At 44.3% G+C, this 22202-nt stretch overlaps 1 protein-coding gene across 1 annotated transcript in view; it reads right to left on the bottom strand.

Moving 5' to 3' along the window:
- LOC144792084 (putative cation-transporting ATPase 13A4) overlaps positions 1-22202 on the bottom strand; it is a 439619-nt gene that overhangs the window by 34203 nt on the left and 383214 nt on the right. Inside the window, exons 27-28 of the mRNA XM_078666936.1 lie at positions 11897-11969; positions 4665-4839 (exon numbers count right to left, since the gene is read on the bottom strand). Of these exons, the coding sequence (XP_078523062.1) occupies positions 4665-4839; positions 11897-11969 (248 nt within the window). The remainder of the gene's footprint in view (positions 1-4664; positions 4840-11896; positions 11970-22202) is intronic.

Raw genomic sequence — 22202 nt, 5'->3', positions numbered from 1 at the left:
TGAAATGATTATTATATTATTAAATGATTATTATTTTGATTCTGCAGAGCAACCATGTCATCAGTAAACAATGAGGGCCTCATTTATGGGTTTCTGAAGAAGGGCTGTGCAGCAAGTCGCCTTGCAGCTCTGCCCTGTGTCAAAAGGAAAGGGCAGGAATGCACCATACTTAATAAATACAGTGCCTTCCTGTCCTTTCGTCCTATGCTGGTGCTGCTTTGGCAGCCACAGGCACCCTTGTGTTGTTGGCAGGTTTGTTTTTGTGCAGGGAGGGGCACCTGCCTCCACAAAAATAATAAATAGAGGAAAGAACGAGGAGAAATAAACATATTTCTCCTTGTTATGCCTGCCCTGGGGAGGCGTACAGTTTTTTTTAATAATTCTTTTTTATTAACTCAAGGCATCAAACAAAAAGACACAATACAGATGAATCACATTATAATCTGCAATACGTTAGACGAATGGGAGAAAGTGAAACGAGTGGAGCAAAGCCCGAAATATATACCCATTAGCAGCATCACGGGGAAGGAGGAACATCAAACATTGAATCTCTAGATGAAGTACAAATTTCTCCCCTATACTGATTCCATTGAGTCCAGATTGCGGCTCATTTTCGAGGACGCCCTCTCGCAATATACACAGTTTTTTCTCGAAACATACTCCAGTCCAAATCCCTCTTCCAGTTCTCAAGGGTGGGAGGAAATTCAGCACCATATTGTTGGGCGATATTTCTTTTTGCAATCATATAGCTCAGTGTGATCCACTTTATTTGCGCATTGTTAAGATCAGTAGGCTCCCATATATTGAGAAGGCACCTTCGTGCCTCCGGCAACAGCAAGACACCAGTGACCTCCTGAATAGTTTTGTTGTATTCGAATCTAGGCCCCTAGTGTAATTTTCCCGATTTATGCCCTTATATAGGTACACTTTATCATATCCTTATATAGGCATAGAAATCACTACCCTATTTGGTCTAAGCCACACAGCCCAAATACGACATGGCTACTTCCACTAGGTTCCGAGAATTAACAATAATTTCTTGGAAAAACCCGCCTTCAGCAGTTAGGAACTTCCCCCTGCTTGAATATTAAGTTCTCCAAGAACTCCTGGCGTTTTCCAAGAATTTAGCCTTTGAGTGACGAGATTAAGTCCAAACATGCGTCAAACTCGCCACCTTCAATGTATAAATATGCTCAGGTTTGCCCAGTCAAACACACGGTGGTTTGGAGCAGATCGACTATCTACTTGCCCGACGCCCTGCAGCAGCAAGTGCAGAAGGAAGCCGACCCTCCAGCTGACGCACTGAGAGAGACGCTGTCTTTTCTCTTGCCGAGAAATCCAGCTCCAGTGTTTCTGGCTTACCCTTGCGGGTATCTGGGAAATCGAGTTCTGAGAGAGAGATACAAGATCTCCTTCATTCTAAAACCAAGGTACGGAGCTGATTAGACCTCTTAGAGAATTCTAGACTACTCCTCACTTACTTCTTCCCTAGTACTAGACTTAGGTTAGGTACACCAGGGTAGGCGTATTTTAGAAGCAGTTGAGTACTTTTAGTCATTATTTATAAATGTATGTATTCTATTCGTTTTATGCACTTTATGGCTTAGAAACCATATCATGCTTTTACAGTACTACTTTATGATACTGTTCGTATTATATGCAGTGTACTTTATAACCAGTAGTACGATTGTAGCAGTTCATTTCCCATGCTTGAGAAAGAAGACTGTTCAATAAATACTTTTATTGAAAACGCACGTCTCTCTACTTCTCTGCAGCTCTGGTGAAACGAAGCATGCACGATTGACTGAGTAAAATAGCTATCTATTGTTTCGGCGACTCTAGAGATTTGATTTCTTATTCTTGGGAAACAAAGTTGTCATGTTTATGCGGTTGTCAGAAACTAATCCCTTCTTGTGAATTCGAGAAAGTTTCTAGTGACCTCTGAGCTAGCTGGCACTCACTATTAAGTTTAATATATTCGGTAGAGACCTAGTCGAATTCAGTCCTACGTCTAAACTACAGTATATATTATTCCAATGCGCAGAGCCTATTGGGAATATAGGAACTACACTACAGTATTGTGAATCCTACCCCAATACTCAGTCATATATCGGCACTCCCAACAAATATGTAAAAAGGTACCCACTAATCCACACTTACGTCTACATACTCCTTCCTCCAACAACCCCATCTGCACAAGGCGAGGACCAGTGACATAAACCCTATGTAATATTTTATGCTGTACCAGCCAAAGTCTTGCAGGAATAGCGACCACTTTTGGGGAGGACACAGCTAATTTCCAGTCTTCATCCTCTGGTTCTACTCCATCTCGTGTCCACTTAACCCTAAGCTCTTTAAGTAAATCAGCCCTATTATTGATAGGTTTCTTATAGATCAGGGAGATTGTTTTGTCGGGGAGATGTCCATCCAAAATCCTGTCCTCAAGAGGCGAGGCCTCCAGTAGCTCTTCATCTACAGGCAGGGTAGCCGGCAATGAATGTCGGACTTGCATATAGCGGAAACATTCAGAGTCCGAAACCTCAAACTCTGCTTGCATTTCTTTCAATGTTTTTATCCGCCCCTTGCAAGAGGCATACAGTTTTGATGCATTCCCAGGTTTACAGATCCATGTGAATCGGGGAAACCATTCAAACCCATGGGTATTGCGTGGGAGCACCCACTCCAGCGCCCATGGAATGCCTCGCTGACGCAGTGTAAGGCAACGCAGCAACGTGCACTGGTTTGCCTTACACAATATGTACGAGGCCATGACAAGCCACGCAAAGTGGCTTCGCGTAGCCTTATAGATATGGGTCTGCACTGGCAACGTAAGGGGCTTGTAAATACGCTCCTGAGTGTGAATGCGGTACTAAATTGCTACCAGGGGATGCGTGTACAACATGCAGAAGTGTGAATGTGGTGTTGACACCAGGAGGTGCATGCACACCACACAACATTGTGAATGAGCTGGGGAATTCACACAGCAAGTGTACACACCAAGTATGATTGTGAATGAAGTGATGCTGGACTGCCAGGCAGTGTGTACACATTTTAACAGGATTGTGAATGTGGAAGTGATTGGCCTCCAGGACGTGCAGACAAAGGAGCCAGACCTGTGAATGCATTGATGAATGAACATCAGGGGGTGTGTGCACACCACACATAAATGTGAGTGAGGTGAAGAAAGAACACCAGATATGTGCACGCTACGTGTGGGTGATATCCTTTGTGGAACATGCATGGAGCAAACAATTTGTCAAAATTACTCATTATTATGCAAAATGCCAGATTTGGTATTTTGCATCATTTGTTAGCATGAAATGCATCCTTTTCTCCATTTTCGGCACAAGACACATTTTGGGCTTAAAAACATGACATTGCACATGACACACACAACATACGCTTACATTTGGTTTGTTTATGCTCTTCCCGTTCTCCTGTTGTAGGAACTTTACTAGAACTAAGTGCAACCAGGCGATGTGCCTAACTGCATATTCTAACCATTTCATGTAACAATTGTAAAGGGAAGTGCTGGAATTACACAAGATTATGCTGGTATAAATGAAGATTAGCCTGGGCGGGTGCACACTCCACATAGATGTGAATGAGGTGATGAATGGCCGCCAGCAGGTGCATTCACATCCAGTAGGAGAGCTCATGAGGTGATGCACAGTTCTTAATTTGAGCCGGTGTTTTCCAGTGCCCAGCACCAGCACATAACTTTTTGAGACTAGCACTTATAACAGTCTACCACAGGGTGGTGCTGATTGTCTAATTTATTGTTGAGTACAACAACAGCTGTGTATTAATTCATCCTCCAGATAAAATGACTAGTACCTGCCTCCCATGAAATTCTTGAAGCTTTGGGGCCCTGTATTAGTCTGAAGCTTGTGGGAGTGTGATGGTTAACAGTTGTGCTGGTACTGTCGTTGGCAACGCTGCCAAGAACAATTAGTAGTGCAAGCTGCAGTGGCCTCCTAACAAAGGCCCTGGCACTTAGTTTGTTACAAACTAAGCACTGGATGACGCAGAACTACCAGGCGGCGTGTACACATAGAGAGGGAGTGTATATGAGGGCGTGCAGAACTACCAGGTGGTAGGTAAGCATTGAGTGGGAGAGGTGTGGCGCCGCGGCCAGGGCGACTGACGCTGGAATCTGGGGACCACGGTTCGATCCCTGGCTCCGGCGGCAGGTTAGCCCAGCACCATGTGACTCTGGGCAATAGCTCGCTTAATCTTCCCGACGGCCCCCCAGCGCCTAGAGACCCTTACGGGTGATTGTGCGCTTTACAAATGTGGACTTTACTTTACTTTACTTTACTTTATATGAGGTGGTGCAGAACTACCAGGTGGTGTGTACACATTAAGTAGGAGTATATATGAGGTGACACAAAACTACAGGCAGTAGGTACACCGTGTATGGGAGTGTGCATGAGGAGATGCAGAACTACCAGGTTTTAGGTACACAATGAGCTGCACTGTATATGAGGAGATGCACAACTACAAGGGGTAGGTGCACATTAAGTGGAAGTGTATATGAGGTGATATAGAACTACCAGGTGGTAGGTGTTTAAATGAGGTGATTGTGGGTGGTCAGAAGGTGGTTTCACATTAAGGAGTTATTTTTTCAGTATGACACACAGATAATCTAGAAATAAATATACCTGAAGACATCAGTGTTGCTGTACCATGGCTGCCGCTGGACCAGGAGATAGGCACATACCACAGTGAGCAGGTTGCAAAGAGAATTAACCACAGTGGAGATCACAACAGGAAGGGACACCAGGTGCCTCAGAGGTCTGATGGGAGATAGCTCTGAGGATGCTCTGTTTAAAGTTACTGAAAGGCAAGTAAATCATGCATGTGTTTATATGGCAATAAAGTTCAGTTGAACATTAGTAAACAAAGTTATGGTGCTGTCTAATAAATGGATGTTCTTGTTAAAAATTCCTGCATTGCAAATCCTGCACTCATAGAAGCAATGAAGGTAGTGACACGTGATGCCAAACAACATATCCCAACTCCACTGAATATCTGCAAAGTACATGGCTATCCATGACACGATATCTGAAGGAGTGAACATCATCAGATTAGTGTGGTGTGTGAGTGTATCAGGATCAGTGGGTTTGTGAGTGTCCCCAGGGGAAAGTGGTTGCAGTAATGAGAGTAAGGATACTACTTATGGTGTTGTGTGGACACTGTAAAGTGGCCATAAACTAATTCTACTGTCTACTAAACTAGCCTCCTTAATTAATGAAACACCAATGTCTTTAAATCATTGATAGACTCTTCATAATAGAAATTCATCAAAATGGACCCCCACCAGTCTCCTTTGAATTTTCAAATTGTTTAGGAGATCTCTAACGGTCTCAATTTTCAAGTCTTCGTGTACATTTCTCATCCTTTAAATCCTTAATGAATGTGTCAGGTACTAGATTTTGTAACACAGAAATAAACGTGTCACCTAAATTAAATATCTCATGGAGAATAAGGCAAGCTTGAGATAAAGATAATTTGTCCGGTAGGAAATGTTGTCTGGCCAAAGACACTGAGTGTCATATTTATGGGAGGCTTGCATCACATTCACACCACTCAAAGTGGTACATGCATGACGCATGCCAACCACCAGTACCTGCAAAACCCCAAATGGGATATGGAGGCATCAGGATTTTTTTATTGGACTTCCCTCATTATGGAGCTGTGAGTATCTGCTGTATTTTGTTCTCAGAGCATGAAGCTGCCGAGGAATCTTGCCAACCGCAAACATTTCAAATAAATAGACACGCAGTGTAATCCAAGATGGTATGGCTTTCATCGATACAACCAACGTTTCCTAACAAGAATGTTCTATAGACACCAAATGTTGGGTATTTTACCTATTTTCCTCACCTTTCTAAGAGGGAAAGTACTATAATCTGGGGGATCTCCAAATATTAATGGTAAACCCATGTGTGTACTTGGCCAAACACCATCCACGTGAATGCCTTCCAAATGTTAAATGGAGACATCAAGTTTTTCCTTTAGAATGATATTCTTAATGGCAATGTGGGTAGCTGCAGTATTCGGGCCCAGGGTTGACCATCACTGACATTTTTGTAAACTAGACACCCATAAAGGTCCAGGATGGTGTGGCTTACATGGATCCCACCTCATACAGTTTCCTGAGTAGAGGAAGGGGGGAGTGGGAGATGGATTAGAGGTCCAATGCCGGGACTCCTTAGCTTATATCTCAAACACATTTATCCATGTAACAAGCACACATTTAGGGCTACTGTTCCTGGAGAGGGAGAGAATATATAGGCAGTTTGTATGAGTCTGGAACAAGGACGCGGGGAAGTCCAGTTATTAAAAAATAGTTGGAGAACTCCCTCATTAGCTTTAACTCGCATCTTTACACACTGGAAACCACCCCACTTATACTCTACCTTACACTCATCATATGGCATTTCAATAAAATATCAGCGTTAAAGTGACTCTTCAGGGGACCCGTTGGGCATTGCAGCGCTGGCCCAATGATGTGCAAACGCCCTATGATGAAGTATGACGTCCCCCTGGGGTTGTGTGATGGCAACATGAGACAGCCTTGCTGACTGCCCCCATGTCCTTGCTCCAGTCTCATACAACCTGCCTATACATTCTCTCCCTCTCCAGGAACAGTAACCCTAAATGTGTGTTTGTTACACGGATTCCTCCATGTGTTGACACCCAGACTATCCTGCAAATATCACATTTTGGAAAAAATTACAGTTTTCTCACATTTTTTGGGGGAAAGTTTTGGAATTTGCAGTGATAAACCAAGGCCCTACTACTAGTGACCACACCCTTCTCCTGATAAATCAGTAACCTGCTTGAGTGGGTGGGTCAACGTTTTGTTATTAAGGTCTGCATATGGTTGCAGTTTTGGTCCTTTCCTATGATATGTATTAGATCCATCCACACAGAGGGGCTCATTAGGATGGCGGATGGACCTTCGTCCGTCCGCCACCCCAGAGGAGGAGGGACCGTCCGCAGGGGCAGCGGTAGTCCCTCCATGCTAATTAGGATGTGACCGCCACCCTGGCGGTCACATCCTGTATTTCTAACATTGCGGCGGGTGCGGCTTGAAGCAGCACACGCCGTAATGTTAAAAAAACATGTTTTCCTTTGGTGCACGTAGCTGCAGGCACAACGTGGTGCCTGCCGCTTCGTGCACGCAAAGGCAGAGGGGTACCCCCCTTGTGCACCCCCCACCCCCCCTTCACCCCTGGGGGCCCGCAACGGGCCACCAAAAAAAAGTCTGTATGCCTTTGCACGGCGGAAATGCCGCCGTGTAAAGGCATAGGACCGCTGACATCCTAATATGGCTGGGGGTGTCTGATAGACACCGCCAGCCATGTTAGTGCTTTTCCGCCGCGGACGGAAGGCGACCGCGGCGGAAAAGCGGCAGACGGAAAAAAGATCCCCCAGCCATCCTAATCTGGCGGGGGGTCTTTTTTCAGTCCACAGCGGTTAATCCGCATCCTCCGGGCCGGCGGTGGCTTCCGCCGGCCCGGAGGATGCGGATTAACCGTAATCCTAATGTGCCCCTAAGTGCAAGAATTTCAGTCAGGAGAGGTGTAAGAACACAGGGTGTTGAGACCCTGGCCAAACTGCTGCAGAAATCTCCCTGAAAAGAGATGGACAATAGGGTGCACTTGGCATGTTTCTGTGGTTTGCAGGGCATGCTGGGCCGGAACACATTAAAACAAGTCACACCACCCTCTGTTGCTAGTTTTTAGAAACGCCCATGCTTGGTAAGTTTTCCTAGGTGCCAGCTGACCCTCTGCCTGAATACTGTAACCATTCCCCATTGCAAGTGAGAGGAAATTTTGATTTCTTTAGTAGTATTGTTGACATATCGGCTGGCAAAGAAGGGTAAACTACCATTCCGCCTTCACCCTAGGACAAGAAATACTACCTGTGCCAAATGCTTCAGTGCTCAACCCTATTACTTTCCCCATATTTATCACTGGTAGTTTGGTAGGTTTTAGCTCCTCTGGGTTGGAAGATTGGGGCTTTTACCCACTAGCTGCCCTTCCTCAGGTGTGCTCAGGAACCTACCAATCTATCAGGGAAAAAAGTGAAAAACAGAATGGGGTGCAAGTGTTGCTCATCCTGGAACTGGACTGCAGACCTAGGCACCACGGATTGCTTTAAAAAAAGTGTGGGATGTCAGTTCGTCGTGACCTTGGGATCTAACCCCAGACACCAGTTAGTCTTTATGTTGCCCCAGGGTGGCAGAATTGGAAGAGTTTCTCCCTCTTTGTAGACTCATATATCAAACTATGCCTAGAAGAATCCAAAATTCTATTGCTTGTTCTATTGTCTGGCTACAATATTTAGATTCTAGCCCCACTTCTGGAGCCCCTGTTTGGGCTCCAGAAGTGGGGAATGTGCCCCGGTGCCAGGACGGACCAACGCCCACTCTTTTTAAGAAATGTGCACCTGAATTTGACATAGCATGCACTTTCCATAGTGCGCTGGGTACAAAAAGAGACCACAGTCCTCACTGAAGATATGTAATGCTTGCATTTAGGAGAGCGCCCATGGCAACACGTTGAAACCCCTGCTCTGTTTGTCACCGGAGGCAAACTGGCCTCTTCCCAAAGGACACACTCAGGGACCAACTCTGCACCAACTCTATGTCCTCCAGGAGTAGGAGAGTCTGTATGTGCTTTAGGGGTGGACTGTACAGCCCCATATCATGAGGGGACAATCCCAAACTCATTCTGCGAATAAATAAATAAATCTATTGTGCTAGGAGATGCAGGCTCCCATCAGTTTTTTAAAATTTTTAATAAATGTCAATCCATGGTGTTGAGTGTACTTTATGCCCCCCCCCCCAAAAATGACAGATTGAGGTTAATCCCACAGTCTGCCCCCCAGGGATGCAAAAGACAGTTTACTATGAGGTCATTCCTGAGACCAAGATGGTTCACACCCCAACCAACCCTATTCTATTTAATTAATTACCTTGGTGTCTGGTGGTCTTTCTCTCCCAGGGAGAGCAGATTGGGGGTACACAAAAATACTTTTGATACATTTGGTTGGTGTGTAGAGCAATTGGCCATGCTTGTAGGGCCACTTCATTGACCTTTCATAGTCCTGGTGGTCCTGCAGCTGGGTTGCACCAGGAAGAAGTACCTTTGGAAAGGGTGCATTATCTCCTTTGCGACAAGACCCCTTTCATTATGCTTATGATATAGGTCCCTGTTACACGATCACACTGAAAGCAGCCGGAGCCTCAAGGCACATGTCATGGTGCACATCACAGCAAATAAAACATGCATCTCGGGCAATGAGGAGTTTCTGAAGAAGTAAACACCAGTGAGATGTTTGATGGAGGTACATGAGTTTTGATAAAGGTTTATAGTACATACACTGATAAAGAGGTCTCATAAGCTGATAAAACCATTTCTGTGGATGTGTGATAGAGGGGCATAAAAAGTGTGTTAGATGTTTCTAGGATTTCTTTAAATAGACATGTACAAGTATGTATGTTCATATATATGTGCAGGATGTTTGATAGATGTATGAGGTTTGTTAGACAACGTCATGCAGGAGGAGTGTTCATTTTGTACAGTGTATTCTTTATAAGGAGATTGTTTTATGAGATATAATAAATGAATTGGCCCCCAGGCCGCACACTGTGAAATGCATATATATTTCCAGTCATTGTCAACACAACTTCTCTGGTGTCACCTGTGAAGAAGTGAATGAAGTGTTGTTAAATATAAAACGTATTCATGAAACTTTGTGATAGTGTCTTATAATGGATGATTGTGAATTATGATTGAAAAGCACTGAGTTGAGATGTGATCTTGCAACATCCACAGAACATTTCTAAAACACATATAGGGGCATATTTATTATATTTCACATAATGCAATGCTCCATGCAAGTTGCTGCACTGTGTTGGGAGGGTGGGAGAGAGCTGAACAGTGCCATATTTATAAGGACACTGTTCACCTCCCTCTATGCACTGGTACGGTTATGGCTGCCTGGCACTAATGCAGGTGCCCTTGTACCATGGTGCAAAGACCCCTGCATCACAGGCAGACATTTTTTGTGTAGGAAGGAATACTTTCTTGCACAAAAACAATCCTTAGAGACATATCCCTCTTTCTACATAGAAATAGAAAGTACCAAGGAGAAATGAAAATATGTCTCCTTGTTACGCCTCTGCTGGGTATGCACACCATAAGGCAGTGGTTCCCAAACTTTTTTGACCCACGGCTCCCTTGACCCATTGGCCATTGCCCATGGCTCCCCACTGTTATTTTTTGGGGAGGGAGTGGGGTGTAAGCCCGGCCTCTGAAGTACTTGCATTTTTTCCCCTGAAAATTATTGGGATGAAGCTGATGAATGTATTATAATCATATACGCAGGGTGCATCGGATTTCTAAGGCGGCGCTACTAATAAAATATTCCTAGTTACACTTCTTTACCCATGCCTATTTCAGAGAACCCTCTCAAACTTTTTATCCCACTTACAGTACTAGTTAGCACCCCTATGCATGTAGGCCCCATTGCCAAAGTGTTTCTGCGCTTGAAGAATATTTGCATGCGCTTCCATTTCTACCCATGTCATATGTGCTAACACACCTGTCTCAGCAGGGTGACTCACGATTTTGTAAACCACATACAGCTTTGTTTTAGCTGTCTCCTCCCTAAAATTGCCACCAAATCAATACAAGCAAAATAAATTTCTCTTTTTTATTTTTTTTATTTAAACGTCTCTCTTTCTTGCTTCCAAATGTTGGCATTATGCCTTATATGGTGTTTTACTTCTCTGTGCCCAAGGTGAGAGCAGGCCTGTCTGCAAATGTGTGTGTACTAAAAGAAATGTGTACTGGAAGTACCTATGATTCAAGTACAAATGTCAATACTTAATAATACGTAGTGTGTTTAATTGACAGGACAAATGTACTTTCCTGATAACTTGCATTGGTGTAAAATGCATTTGGAAAAAAACAAAACTATTAATAAGTCTAACAAAATAAATCAGGTGTCTTCCGCTTTCTTTGGGAGTGTTGTAACGTGAGTGTCCAGTGAATTCTGGAGTTCAAGTCGCTCGACATGCCATCCATTAAGAATTACGTTTACAGTTTTAGGCATGTCACTTACAAATCATCAACATCATGCATTTAAGTTTAATTGGTTTAACTGACGCTAACAGACCCTTCAACAACAGATGCATTAAAGTTAGTTCACAGCTCCCCTCACTATGTTTAGTGGCTCCCCAGGGAGCCACGGCACACAGTTGGGAACCGCTGCCATAAGGAATCAAACACAGGTTTACAACTCTTTGTAAATCTGTGTGTGTGTCGAAATACGTGGATCGATGAATGGGAACACCCATTCTCCACCCAAGTAACACCTACCCAACGCAAAGTAATACAAGACAGCACTATTTGCTGCCTTGATGTGAATTTGTCTTTACTACGCCACACAATGGGGCCGATTCACAGAACTAACTTAAGACAAAATCCTAAACTTACTACTTTTGGTATTCACAGAAGTTAGGATTTTGTCTTAAGACAGACTTAAGTTAGGATTCTGTCTTAAGTCTGTCTTAAGACAAACTTAAGACAAAATCCTAACTTCTGTGAATCCCAAAAGTAGTAAGTTTAGGATTTTGTCTTAAGTTAGTTCTGTGAATCGGGCCCAATGTCACTCAACTTGACTTTATGTAGCTTAGTAAATGCCAAAATGGATTTTGCATCGCGGCTTCACCACAAAAGCGATGCAACCTTGACACAACATTTTACTAAATCTGGCCTTAGTGTTTGGTGCCACTTTCAAGTTATCTCTTCCTGTTCAGCAGGGATATCCAATGCTTTTGAATGTAATACAACACACAGGTATTGAGTCTTACTTGTCAAGTAAGTGGGAAAGGCGATGAGCATTTCTTGAAGGAGAAAGTGGTAATTTCCAAAAAGTCTGTTTTCCTAAAAAGTATACCGAGAAAAAAAGATGGTCAATTTAGCAAAGAAGTAAAGACATGATTTAGGTAGAATATGTGACAAAAAAGTGCAAACAATTCAAAAGAAGACACCATACCCAGTCAAAAATATCATCACCATGCCACCAGTACCATGCAGTGTGCACTAGGACGCCTTTCTTTATCAATGATGGCACAAAATGTTTCTTAATGCTGCCTCCACCATCTTTAATTTCGACCACATGGCTGACCACAAGGAAATGGCATCCCTCCTTTCCAGCCAGCCAGAAACAGATCATAGAACTAGCAAAACTCCCATTGTATTGTAAGTTGACTGAATGCTCATGATCTGTTGTCAGTACATTGTTGATAAGTCCTCATTCACACAACAGCCATTAGCCTCTGTGTAACCCAGAGGCACCAAAAGAAAGAAAGAAATCAACATTTACATCACAACACCTCCATTTCAGCCTCAGGATAATTATCAAACAAAGCTGGACCAACAACTTGTCAGATGAGCTCCGCACCCACATTCAAAGACTCTTAGGGGGAGATTTACTAAGATTTTGAGCCGTGTTTGCATCACAGAAGGGACGCAAAATGGCATGAACTCTTTTTTTCCTCGTTAACTTTCCAGCACGGAACTTGTTTAGCACTGGAAATAACGTAATTGCGCTGCTTCGCATTACTTTGCACCACGGGGGCGAGCCAAGGGTGGTGCATGAGCGTTCCGATGCAACCACCCAAGGTTTCTTACGCTAAACCCAATTTACTAAAAACAGTAGATAGGGTAAAGTGTGAGAAAACTGCGCTCTTTTCAACTAGGCGTAAAGAAAGAGAAATGCATTCATTTCTCCTTTCTTTTCCGACTTTGCGTGCGTGCTGCGCTTCCCCTCATGTCTAGTATAGTATTCTGTACAGCAAGAGTACCCTACCTGTACAAACCGTATGCTACACTCATGCACACACCCCAGCGCTGCGGCGCTAAAGTGTGTGCATGGCGCACAGCAGCTGAAATTAGCGCTGGCACAAGGGAAAGGGGAGGAGAGAGACATATCTTTGAAGTTTTGGTGCTCCCCTGCTCCCTCTCTGTTGCGCAACGCAGCGTCACAGGGGGCTGCATTGCGTTGCTCGAACTTTTTGTAAATCTCCCTCTGAAATTAGTGGCTTTTCTAGAACATACAGGATTGAAAAAATGTTTCCCTTTATAAATCAGCTTCACTTAAGGAATTGAACAGAATCCTATAGGAATTGTTGTGAAACCCATGTGTGTGTGGCTGGGGATGCCAGACAATGAGATATATCACCACTTGGCTCAGTCACAGTGGCTACTGATATGGATAGATAATGGGCCAAGCCCTAAGGTGAGCAGGGTTAGGGGATAATACTGTGTAACGTAAAGCTAACCTGAACACGTCCTAACACTTTGAGAACAGCAGGAAACTACTGATTATGTTATTAAAGAAACTAAATACTATAACAGTATATGCTCCAGAAATCCCACTTCAGTGCCTACACAACTTTCAAGACAGACATAATGAAAATGATAGATTGTCACAGTCAGAAGTTGGGTTGATTCCAGTTGGGGAGGTTTACATAAACAGGCACTACACTCATTTGAATCAACAAGAGATAACTGTGGTTTAGGAATTGGGCAATTATATCATTTAGCATAATGTCATTGCGGCAAGATGACACGGGCTGGGGAGAAAATTAGCCACTTAAATTGGAGTTAATATCAATATTACTAATATACAGTCCCTGCGGACACTCCGTGTTCATACTACAAATAGCACTCACCCTAGTGTTTCAGGTAGGTAGTTCTCAGTTAGCGTAGGAAACTAACTGAGAAAGAATGGATTAACACAGTAGAATAAGTAAAATAAAAATTTCCTAGGCAACAAGTTTCCTGAAGATGCTCAGGTTAAAGAATAAACTGTGAATAAATGTAAGCCTCAATGTACTGACCACAACAAATTCTAAATAAAAATATATATATATTCACTGAAAAAACCATAGGTTATAGACCATATATAGTTAGGAATTAGCATTTAAAAAACCTTATTTTACTCACACAAAACCATTGAAATTCCATATATAGTTAGTTGCACTAACTATATATCGCGCACCTGCAATCCACTGCTGATCATGTCACATATTACATCATTCATGACATGGTCAGTGACATCACTGATGACATCACTGATGACATCTCAAATGACATCACTGATGACATCACTGATGACATCTCATTTGACATCATTCTTGTGCTAATACGATAAACCTCTTCAGACTCTAATATAACCTTAGATACACTCAGTGTATACAGACACTCACACACTTCCACTCATCCATGGAGTTACTCACACACCCAGTCAGTCATGCAAAGAAACAATCTCATCTCCATTTCTTCAACTATACAGTTAAACACACCTTACTTATTGAAACATATACTAACACATATTTACTCTCTTATACAATCCCTGATACAAGTTCACAATGATCGATACAACCACTCACTCATTCGGTGGCTCTCATGCACAGTTATTTATATATGCCAACTCTCACATGTACTGTGTTTTACATATGTACTTACTATGACATGTAGCATTGAGATATCCATTCACTCATCAATACACTCATGCACACAGTCAACTGCCCATGTAGCTGTTTCCACATGCACTCTTGAACTCATACACCTAGTGAATAAACTGTTCACACATCTATGCATAGAGTCACACACCTTCCAGCCACCCCCACACAAACTCAATCTCCCATAGAAATACTTGGGCAAGCAATTAATAACACATATAGCCTCTCGTATAGCTAATGATCAACACATGCAGCAGTTTACAGAACAACAGACATAATGATGCACAAATTAAGACAGTTTAGTCACTAACCCATGCATTCAGTGAGACACATTTAATCACTCACTCATACAGTCAGTCACGCACCTACTAAATCCTTCATCCAGACACTTATACATCCACTCATTCTTCAATATGTAAGATATATTTTAACTTTACAGAAACATACAGTCACTGGATGTTGTCATCAGTGATGTCATCAGTGATGTCATTTGAGATGTCATCAGTGATGTCATCAGTGATGTCACTGACCATGTCATGAATGATGTAATATGTGACATGATCAGCAGTGGATTGCAGGTGCGCGATATATAGTTAGTGCAACTAACTATATATGGAATTTCAATGGTTTTGTGTGAGTAAAATAAGGTTTTTTAAATGCTAATTCCTAACTATATATGGTCTATAACCTATGGTTTTTTCAGTGAATTTTCAAGGTTTTGTAAATGCTAATTCCTAACTATATATGGTCTATAACCTATGGTTTTTTCAGTGAATTTCAATGGTTTTTTAATAGCAAATATCATAAGCTGTCGAATGTCAAGTACGTGGTAAGTGAAAACATTTTCGTGTTTATGCACACTGATCTGCTTTGAATGGTGCCCCCCCCCCTCATTTCTATTAGGAGTACTCTCTCTTTGCAGATAGTGAAAGGTAGTTAACGCAGGCCTTTGCCCCCGTTGTAATCCGTCGTGCCTGCTTCTCTCTCCATTTGATTGATTGTTATCCAAGTATTTACTGTTTTAGAATTAGTTCTCTTTGGTTCATTCTCTATTTACAAACAAACACAGAGTCGCAATACTCTGTTTAGTCTTTGCAGATAACGAAAAATCGTGTAAAAAAAAAGAAAAGGAATCGAGCAAAATCAGTAGGCCACTAATGGGATCTCTTTTTGACCTCGCTAAAATAGAAACATTAGGAACAACACCTCATGACAAATACAAAACTAGTGAGATGAACTGAACTCCACACAATGATGGCTGCAAAACAGCTCGGCTCCGCCACCCACCCCGCCCAAAATAACGATAAAGAGCGGCTGCCATGATTGGTTGCGGAATGGCCACGACGGAGCTACGAAATGATGCTGCTCTCATGCTAACCCCAGCTTCAGTCTGAAACATCCAGAAACACTGTAGACTACCAATTCGATCAGTTCCGGTAGCGCCCCAATGTAACCCGGTAGAGAAGAACTAGCCCTCCCCTCTTTCACTGATGGTTCTTGTTGCCTGTCCCTTCTGTTCTCATTTAACAGAACTATTTAGCCTGCTGAAAGGGGTTGTGTTCCGACCGCTGGTTGGTGGAGACATTTTGACTATATTCTGGACCTGCGTTGTCGCGTAATGCGTCATATGACGCGCCGCGTTAGCGCATCCGGAAGTCATCCGGGGCGCGCAGCGCGTAACGTAAGCATAACAAGTCATGTGACTTGTTAATAAAACTTTTCATTGGTTCATTTTACTTTTCTTATTGTAATGATGAAAGGCTTGCTCATATGACCTAAAAATTACGCTTTTCATTACTTCCGAACATTATTTTTTCTTAAATATATGTTATAATGTTCCAGGCTAATGTACTTTCCCGGAAATTTTACAACTGTCCTGCAAGTAAAATATATTCTTTTTTCGAGAAAAAGAGCGTTTCTTCGTCCCATGATGGAGCCGTTGAGCAAAAGAGGGTCGACCTGCTGTCTTAGTCGCCGATACGCCTGAATATGAGATTCTTATCGATCACTTTATGTTGCAGGAATAGAAAACACAACAGCCCTTGACCATTTATCTTTACTGCGTTCCTTCGTATTATACCTTTTACCCTTCATGTAATTGGTCTGCTTTATTTCACTTGCCTTTTAATGATTCTAAAACAGTGACTATTATTACAAACTTTACCAATGTATATGCTACTACCATGTTTTCTTTTAAAAACCTTTATTGTGAAAATTTCATTATACAAATACGAGCCTATAACCACGTGGGCCGGCCACGGAGCAAACTGTAATCGTATGTGATGAGTAGACATTTACACTGTAGAGGAACGTAACGGGCGGGCCATTAGGTTGCAAGAACTAAGGTGTCTAACAGTTACGGAATCGGTGGACGTACATTTTATAATTAAAATACGACAGGGCCAGTTACAATAAAATTATCTAGATATACATTTGCGGGCAAGTACCATGGGTGACGTTAATTCGAACTTTCAACAGTACAGTAATCAATAACACATCAGAACTTAATATCAATAGGGATGTCGAAATATTCAATCAATTCTCGTCCCCGCCCGCCATGTGCTTCAAAACTGCATACGTATCTCGTGATTTCAAGGTTCTGCAACCAGTACACAACAAGGAGTTACGAGTCCCATTTATTCCGGCGCCATTTTGGGCGAGGACGGGCAGGTCCAGGATATAGTCAAAATGTCTCTACCAACCATCGACTATGATGATGTTCATATGCTGTATTTATTAGAGTAACACTCATCTGCCCACATGAAATTAATTTACCACAATCTAAACATGTCATTTTAATCTTTCCAAAGTTCTTCTAAATATTTGGGACCGTTTCCCTTGCCTCTGAAGCTCTCAGTGCCACTTCTTTGATGAATGTACTAGCAGGTCAGGGGTTCTCCTCCAAATCTCTCTTTTATGCAGCACTATAATTAATTGGTGCCACCTCTCCATATGACGATGCATGGTATAGTTACCACAACTATATATTTTTTCGGTTCCTCTGGAGAGTTCATCGTGGCAGATGAAGCGTGTAACATACCGGGCATTTACCTTTTTTTGCATGTACAGGAAAGGAAAAAAAAATCGAGCGTTCGAGTTCTTAGGTGTCCCAGGGCCATTTTAGTGGACCAGGCCCAAATCCAAAGAACAGCTATCTCACAGGCTAATGGGGCGACCCACGCCGAGTTTCAGCATTGTAGGATGACCACACAAGTACAGCAACTTGCTAGACATCACCTCGGTGCCATCCGGATCTCGGCGCCCCACTGCAGATGAAGTGCCTCTCAACTATGAAACCACCAGAAAACGCTTGAGTCAGCTTTGTGTGAAGCCGCCATTTTGATTCAATCAATAGCGTCCCCCTGCACACATTCAGGGACCTGGTCGTGTCTTCAGGTCAAACGAATTTGGGACAAGATGCAGAAAGGAAAAGGAAAAAAGTTCCGCCGGACCCCGGGAGGTGGCCGCCTATGTCATGGGCGATCTTAGGCCACACCAGGGCAATAGTGAAGCTGCAGCAGGTGCAAATAAGCATCAGACAGTGTTACAAGCGCTGCTCAGAACTCTCAACTATGACACCACCTCGGTGCCATCCGGATCTTGGCGCCTTGTGCTGGTTCCGGCCTATTCACACATCGGTCCGCTACTGACGCCACCTCACAGGCCAACGGGGCACCCCACGCCGACTTTCGGCGCAGCATTGTAGGATGGCCACACCAGTGCGGCAAATTGCTGGACACCACCTCGGTGCCATCCAGATCTCGGCGCGTTGTGCTGCCTTCGGCCTATTCGCCACAAGTGTGCACGCAACTCAGCTGCATAGCGAGTGAAACACCAAGGGGCTCCCCACTGCAGCCGAGGAACCTCCATCTTGGGGGCGACGCACAGCATCACATTGCTTTCCAATGCAGTCAGATCCTCAAACAGCCCCCACTGACTGACGCGAACTCACAGGCCAACGGGGCGCCCCACGCCGACTTTCGGCGCAGCATTGTAGGATGGCCACACCAGTGCGGCAAGTTGCTGGACACCACCTCGGTGCCATCCGGATCTTGGCGCGTTGTGCTGCCTTTGGCCCCATTCGCACATCAGTCCGCTACTGACGCCATCTCACAGGCTAATGGGGCGCCCCACGCCGACTTTCAGCATTGTAGGATGACCACACCAGTACAGCAACTTGCTAGACATCACCTCGGTGCCATCCGGATCTCGGCGCCCCACTGCAGATGAAGTGCCTCTCAACTATGAAACCACCACTGTGACATCCGGATCTTGGCGCGTTGTGCTGCCTTCGGCCTATTCGCACATCGGTCCGCTACTGACGCCATCTCACAGGCTAATGGGGCGACCCACGCCGAGTTTCAGCATTGTAGGATGACCACACCAACTTGCTAGACATCACCTCGGTGCCATCCGAATCTTGGCATCTCAACGCCTAGTGGTATCTTCCATACAGAAAATATTGTTACGCTACCTTTGGCCCCATTCGCACATCAGTCCGCAACTTAGACATCACCTCGGTGCCATCCGGATCTTGGCATCTCAGCGCCTTGTGGTGTCTTCTCGTCAGAAAATATTGTTGCGCTGCCTTTGGCCCCATTCGCACATCAGTCCGCTACTGACACCATCTCACAGGCCAACAGGGCGCCCCACGCCGACTTTCAGCATTGTAGGATGGCCACACCAGTGCGGCAACTTACTAGACACCACCTCGGTGCCATCCGGATCTTGGCGCGTTGTGCTGCCTTCGGCCTATTCGCACATCGGTCCGCTACTGACGCAAACTCACAGGCCAACGGGGCGCCCCACGCCGACTTTCAACATTGTAGGATGGCCACACCAGTGCTGCAACTTGCTGGACACCACCTCGGTGCCATCCGGATCTTGGCGCGTTGTGCTGCCTTCGGCCTATTCGCACATCGGTCCGCTACTGACGCCGCCTCACGTGCCAACGTATTTTCTCCGCATTTTATACCCTATGCCGCATAACAGGTCATGTGACTTGTTTATAAAACTTTTCATTGGTTCATTTTACTTTTGGTTTCCTAATGATGGAAGGCTTGATCATATGACCTAAAAACAACACTTTTCATTGGATGAAAACTTTTTTTTTTTTCCAAACGATGAAAGCCCCACCTTGTTTCTGGATGTTTCAGACTGAAGCTGGCGTCAGCATGAGAGCACCACCATCTCGTAGCTCCGTCGTAGTCATTCCGCGAGCAATCATGGCAGCCGCTCCCCACCAGAAGCCTGCAGGAGTCGGGGCCCCCAAAACTTTTGATGAATTCTCAAGGCGGAGGGGACGCTTTCGAGAATGGGGTCCAAGACCTAGCAGACAAGCGTCCGATTTCCAAGGTGTCCCAGGGCCATTTCAGTGGACCAGGCCCAAAAAGGAAAGAGCCTGCCGCCATTTTGAGAGTCCTGTGACAGCCGCCTATCGCTGCACCGCAAGAGTGGGCGCAACTCAGCTGAATTGTGGCTTTTGACACAGTGGACCAAAAACGGACGGAATGGCAACTGAAACGGTAAAGGGGCGCCCCACTACAACAGATGACACTCCACCTGGAGAGGCCCGTTCACGCCGCCTCCCCCGGGGCGCCCCACGCCGTTATTCGGAGCAGCATTGTAGGATACCAAAACCAGTGCGGCAACTTACTGGACATCACCTTGGTGCCATCGTTCTGCTGCCTTGGAACTATTCGCACAACAGTTTGCTACTGAAGACCCACCCCCCGCGACGCCCCACGCCGTTATTTGCTGGGTGGCAACTTACTAGACATCACTTTCGTGTCATCTAGATTTCAGCGCGTTCTGCTGCCTTGGAACTATTCGCACAACAGTTTGCTACTGATGACCCGCCCCACGCCGGAAATCTGGACGTTGTGCTGCGTTGGGACTATTCGCACAGCCGACCGCTACTTCGTTGTTTTTCCCTAAAAATGTTTATATGTTATTACTATTTTTGTTTTCTTGTATATATTTATAAATTATTAAAGTTTTTTAATCTTACTACTTTGTCGGAGTGCTATATATTTTTAATGTGACACATAATTGTAAAAACTTTGATGTACAAAGAGTCATCCCTGGAATCTTCCGCTTCACGCTCGGTCCCCTCCCCAATCACAATACAGGATGGTTTTCAGATAATAGCAACGCTTCTGCTGTGACGGATCTCATCGAGTGTGGGCCTTGATCTACTATAACTCCTTTGAAGAGGGGTGAATCTTTACAGCTGTGGCCATAAACTACATCTGCAGGGCTAGCTGATACCCTAGGACCAGCCTGGACAATCGGACACAGAGGAAAAGGAGTGTCAGAGGGTGCAGTAGTGAATAGGGCGAAAGGGAGGTGTCGGGCGGGCACAGGGTGTGATTCTCAGGAAAGCGCAGCGCAGATGGGGGGAGGTTTATTACCCATGCATAAGACAGAGAGCGGGGGTGACCACTGCCTGGGGGAGATGCTTGCGAGGGTGGGGAGCCATGCTAAGGATCGACAGCGTGCACAGAGTGGGTCTGGTCAAGGCATCTAAAATGGCTGCCGTGCACGACAAAAGTGTGGCATTTGAAAAAAGACAAGATGGCGCAGACAATGTTTTTCAACACTTCCTGATTTCCTTCGAATCGAACGTTAACAGACGTTGGGGCATATTACCAAAGTTAAGCGATATTTATCCCTAACGATGCATTGCAAAGATTTTTTTACCGTCAGAAATTATCGCAGATAAACCTTACTATTATCAAAGTTTATCGCAAATACGATAAAAACCGACCGCAATGCATTAATATCGCTGAAAACTCAGCGATATTCATGCATTACCGAGCTAATCCTCTTAGCCATGTTATCCACCTCCCATAGGATAACATGGCTAAGAACTGCTCAGGGCAGCTGTTACTTTTTGGAGATATTCGCGCTTATCTCGAATATTTCCAAAAGTTGATAATAGGAGATAGCGATGTTAGCGACTGTTTCCAGTCGCTAACATCTTGGCATGCCCACTTTGCATGTCATTAGTGATAAATATCACTCACATGCAAAGTGGGGCCCAAGATGGTCGCTATCTCCTACTAGCCGTCGCTAACTGGTGTTAGCAACAGCTAGGTAATACAGATATAATTTTATCTCCGCGAAGCGGAGCGCTGTTACAGATATATATCTTGTTTTTGAACGTTAATTTCTCAAAATGCACTGAAGCACATATATTGAGACCTAGCAAAGGCACATCGGGCTACCAGTCCCTAATATTTTACCAAGTTTCGTGCAAATCCATTCAGCCGTTCGATTATTATTATTATTTATTTTTTTTGCCCCGCGGGGCCCTTTTAAAACCTCCACATCAAACCTAGGGGATCAGCGAGGATCTACTATGCCCCCTTATGGTCATTTGCCCCTTCGCTTTGGCCTCCTCTTGTCTCTCGATCCTACCGAGAGACAAGATGGCGGCCGCTACGGACTGTTTGGAATGTTTACAGACACCGGAGAGCCAATCAGCTTCGCTTCGCAAAGCTCCGTAACGCGAAAAGTACGCGAAGCGGTGCGCTGTTACAGATATATATCTTTTTTTGAACGTTAATTTCTCAAAATCCACTGAAGCACATATATTGAGACCTAGCAAAGGCACATCGGGCTACCAGTCCCTACAATTTTGCCA

This window comes from Lissotriton helveticus, chromosome 11 (genome assembly GCF_964261635.1).
Source record: "Lissotriton helveticus chromosome 11, aLisHel1.1, whole genome shotgun sequence".
NCBI classification, from domain to species: domain Eukaryota; kingdom Metazoa; phylum Chordata; class Amphibia; order Caudata; family Salamandridae; genus Lissotriton; species Lissotriton helveticus.
This window is presented reverse-complemented; position numbering and strand designations above follow the sequence as displayed.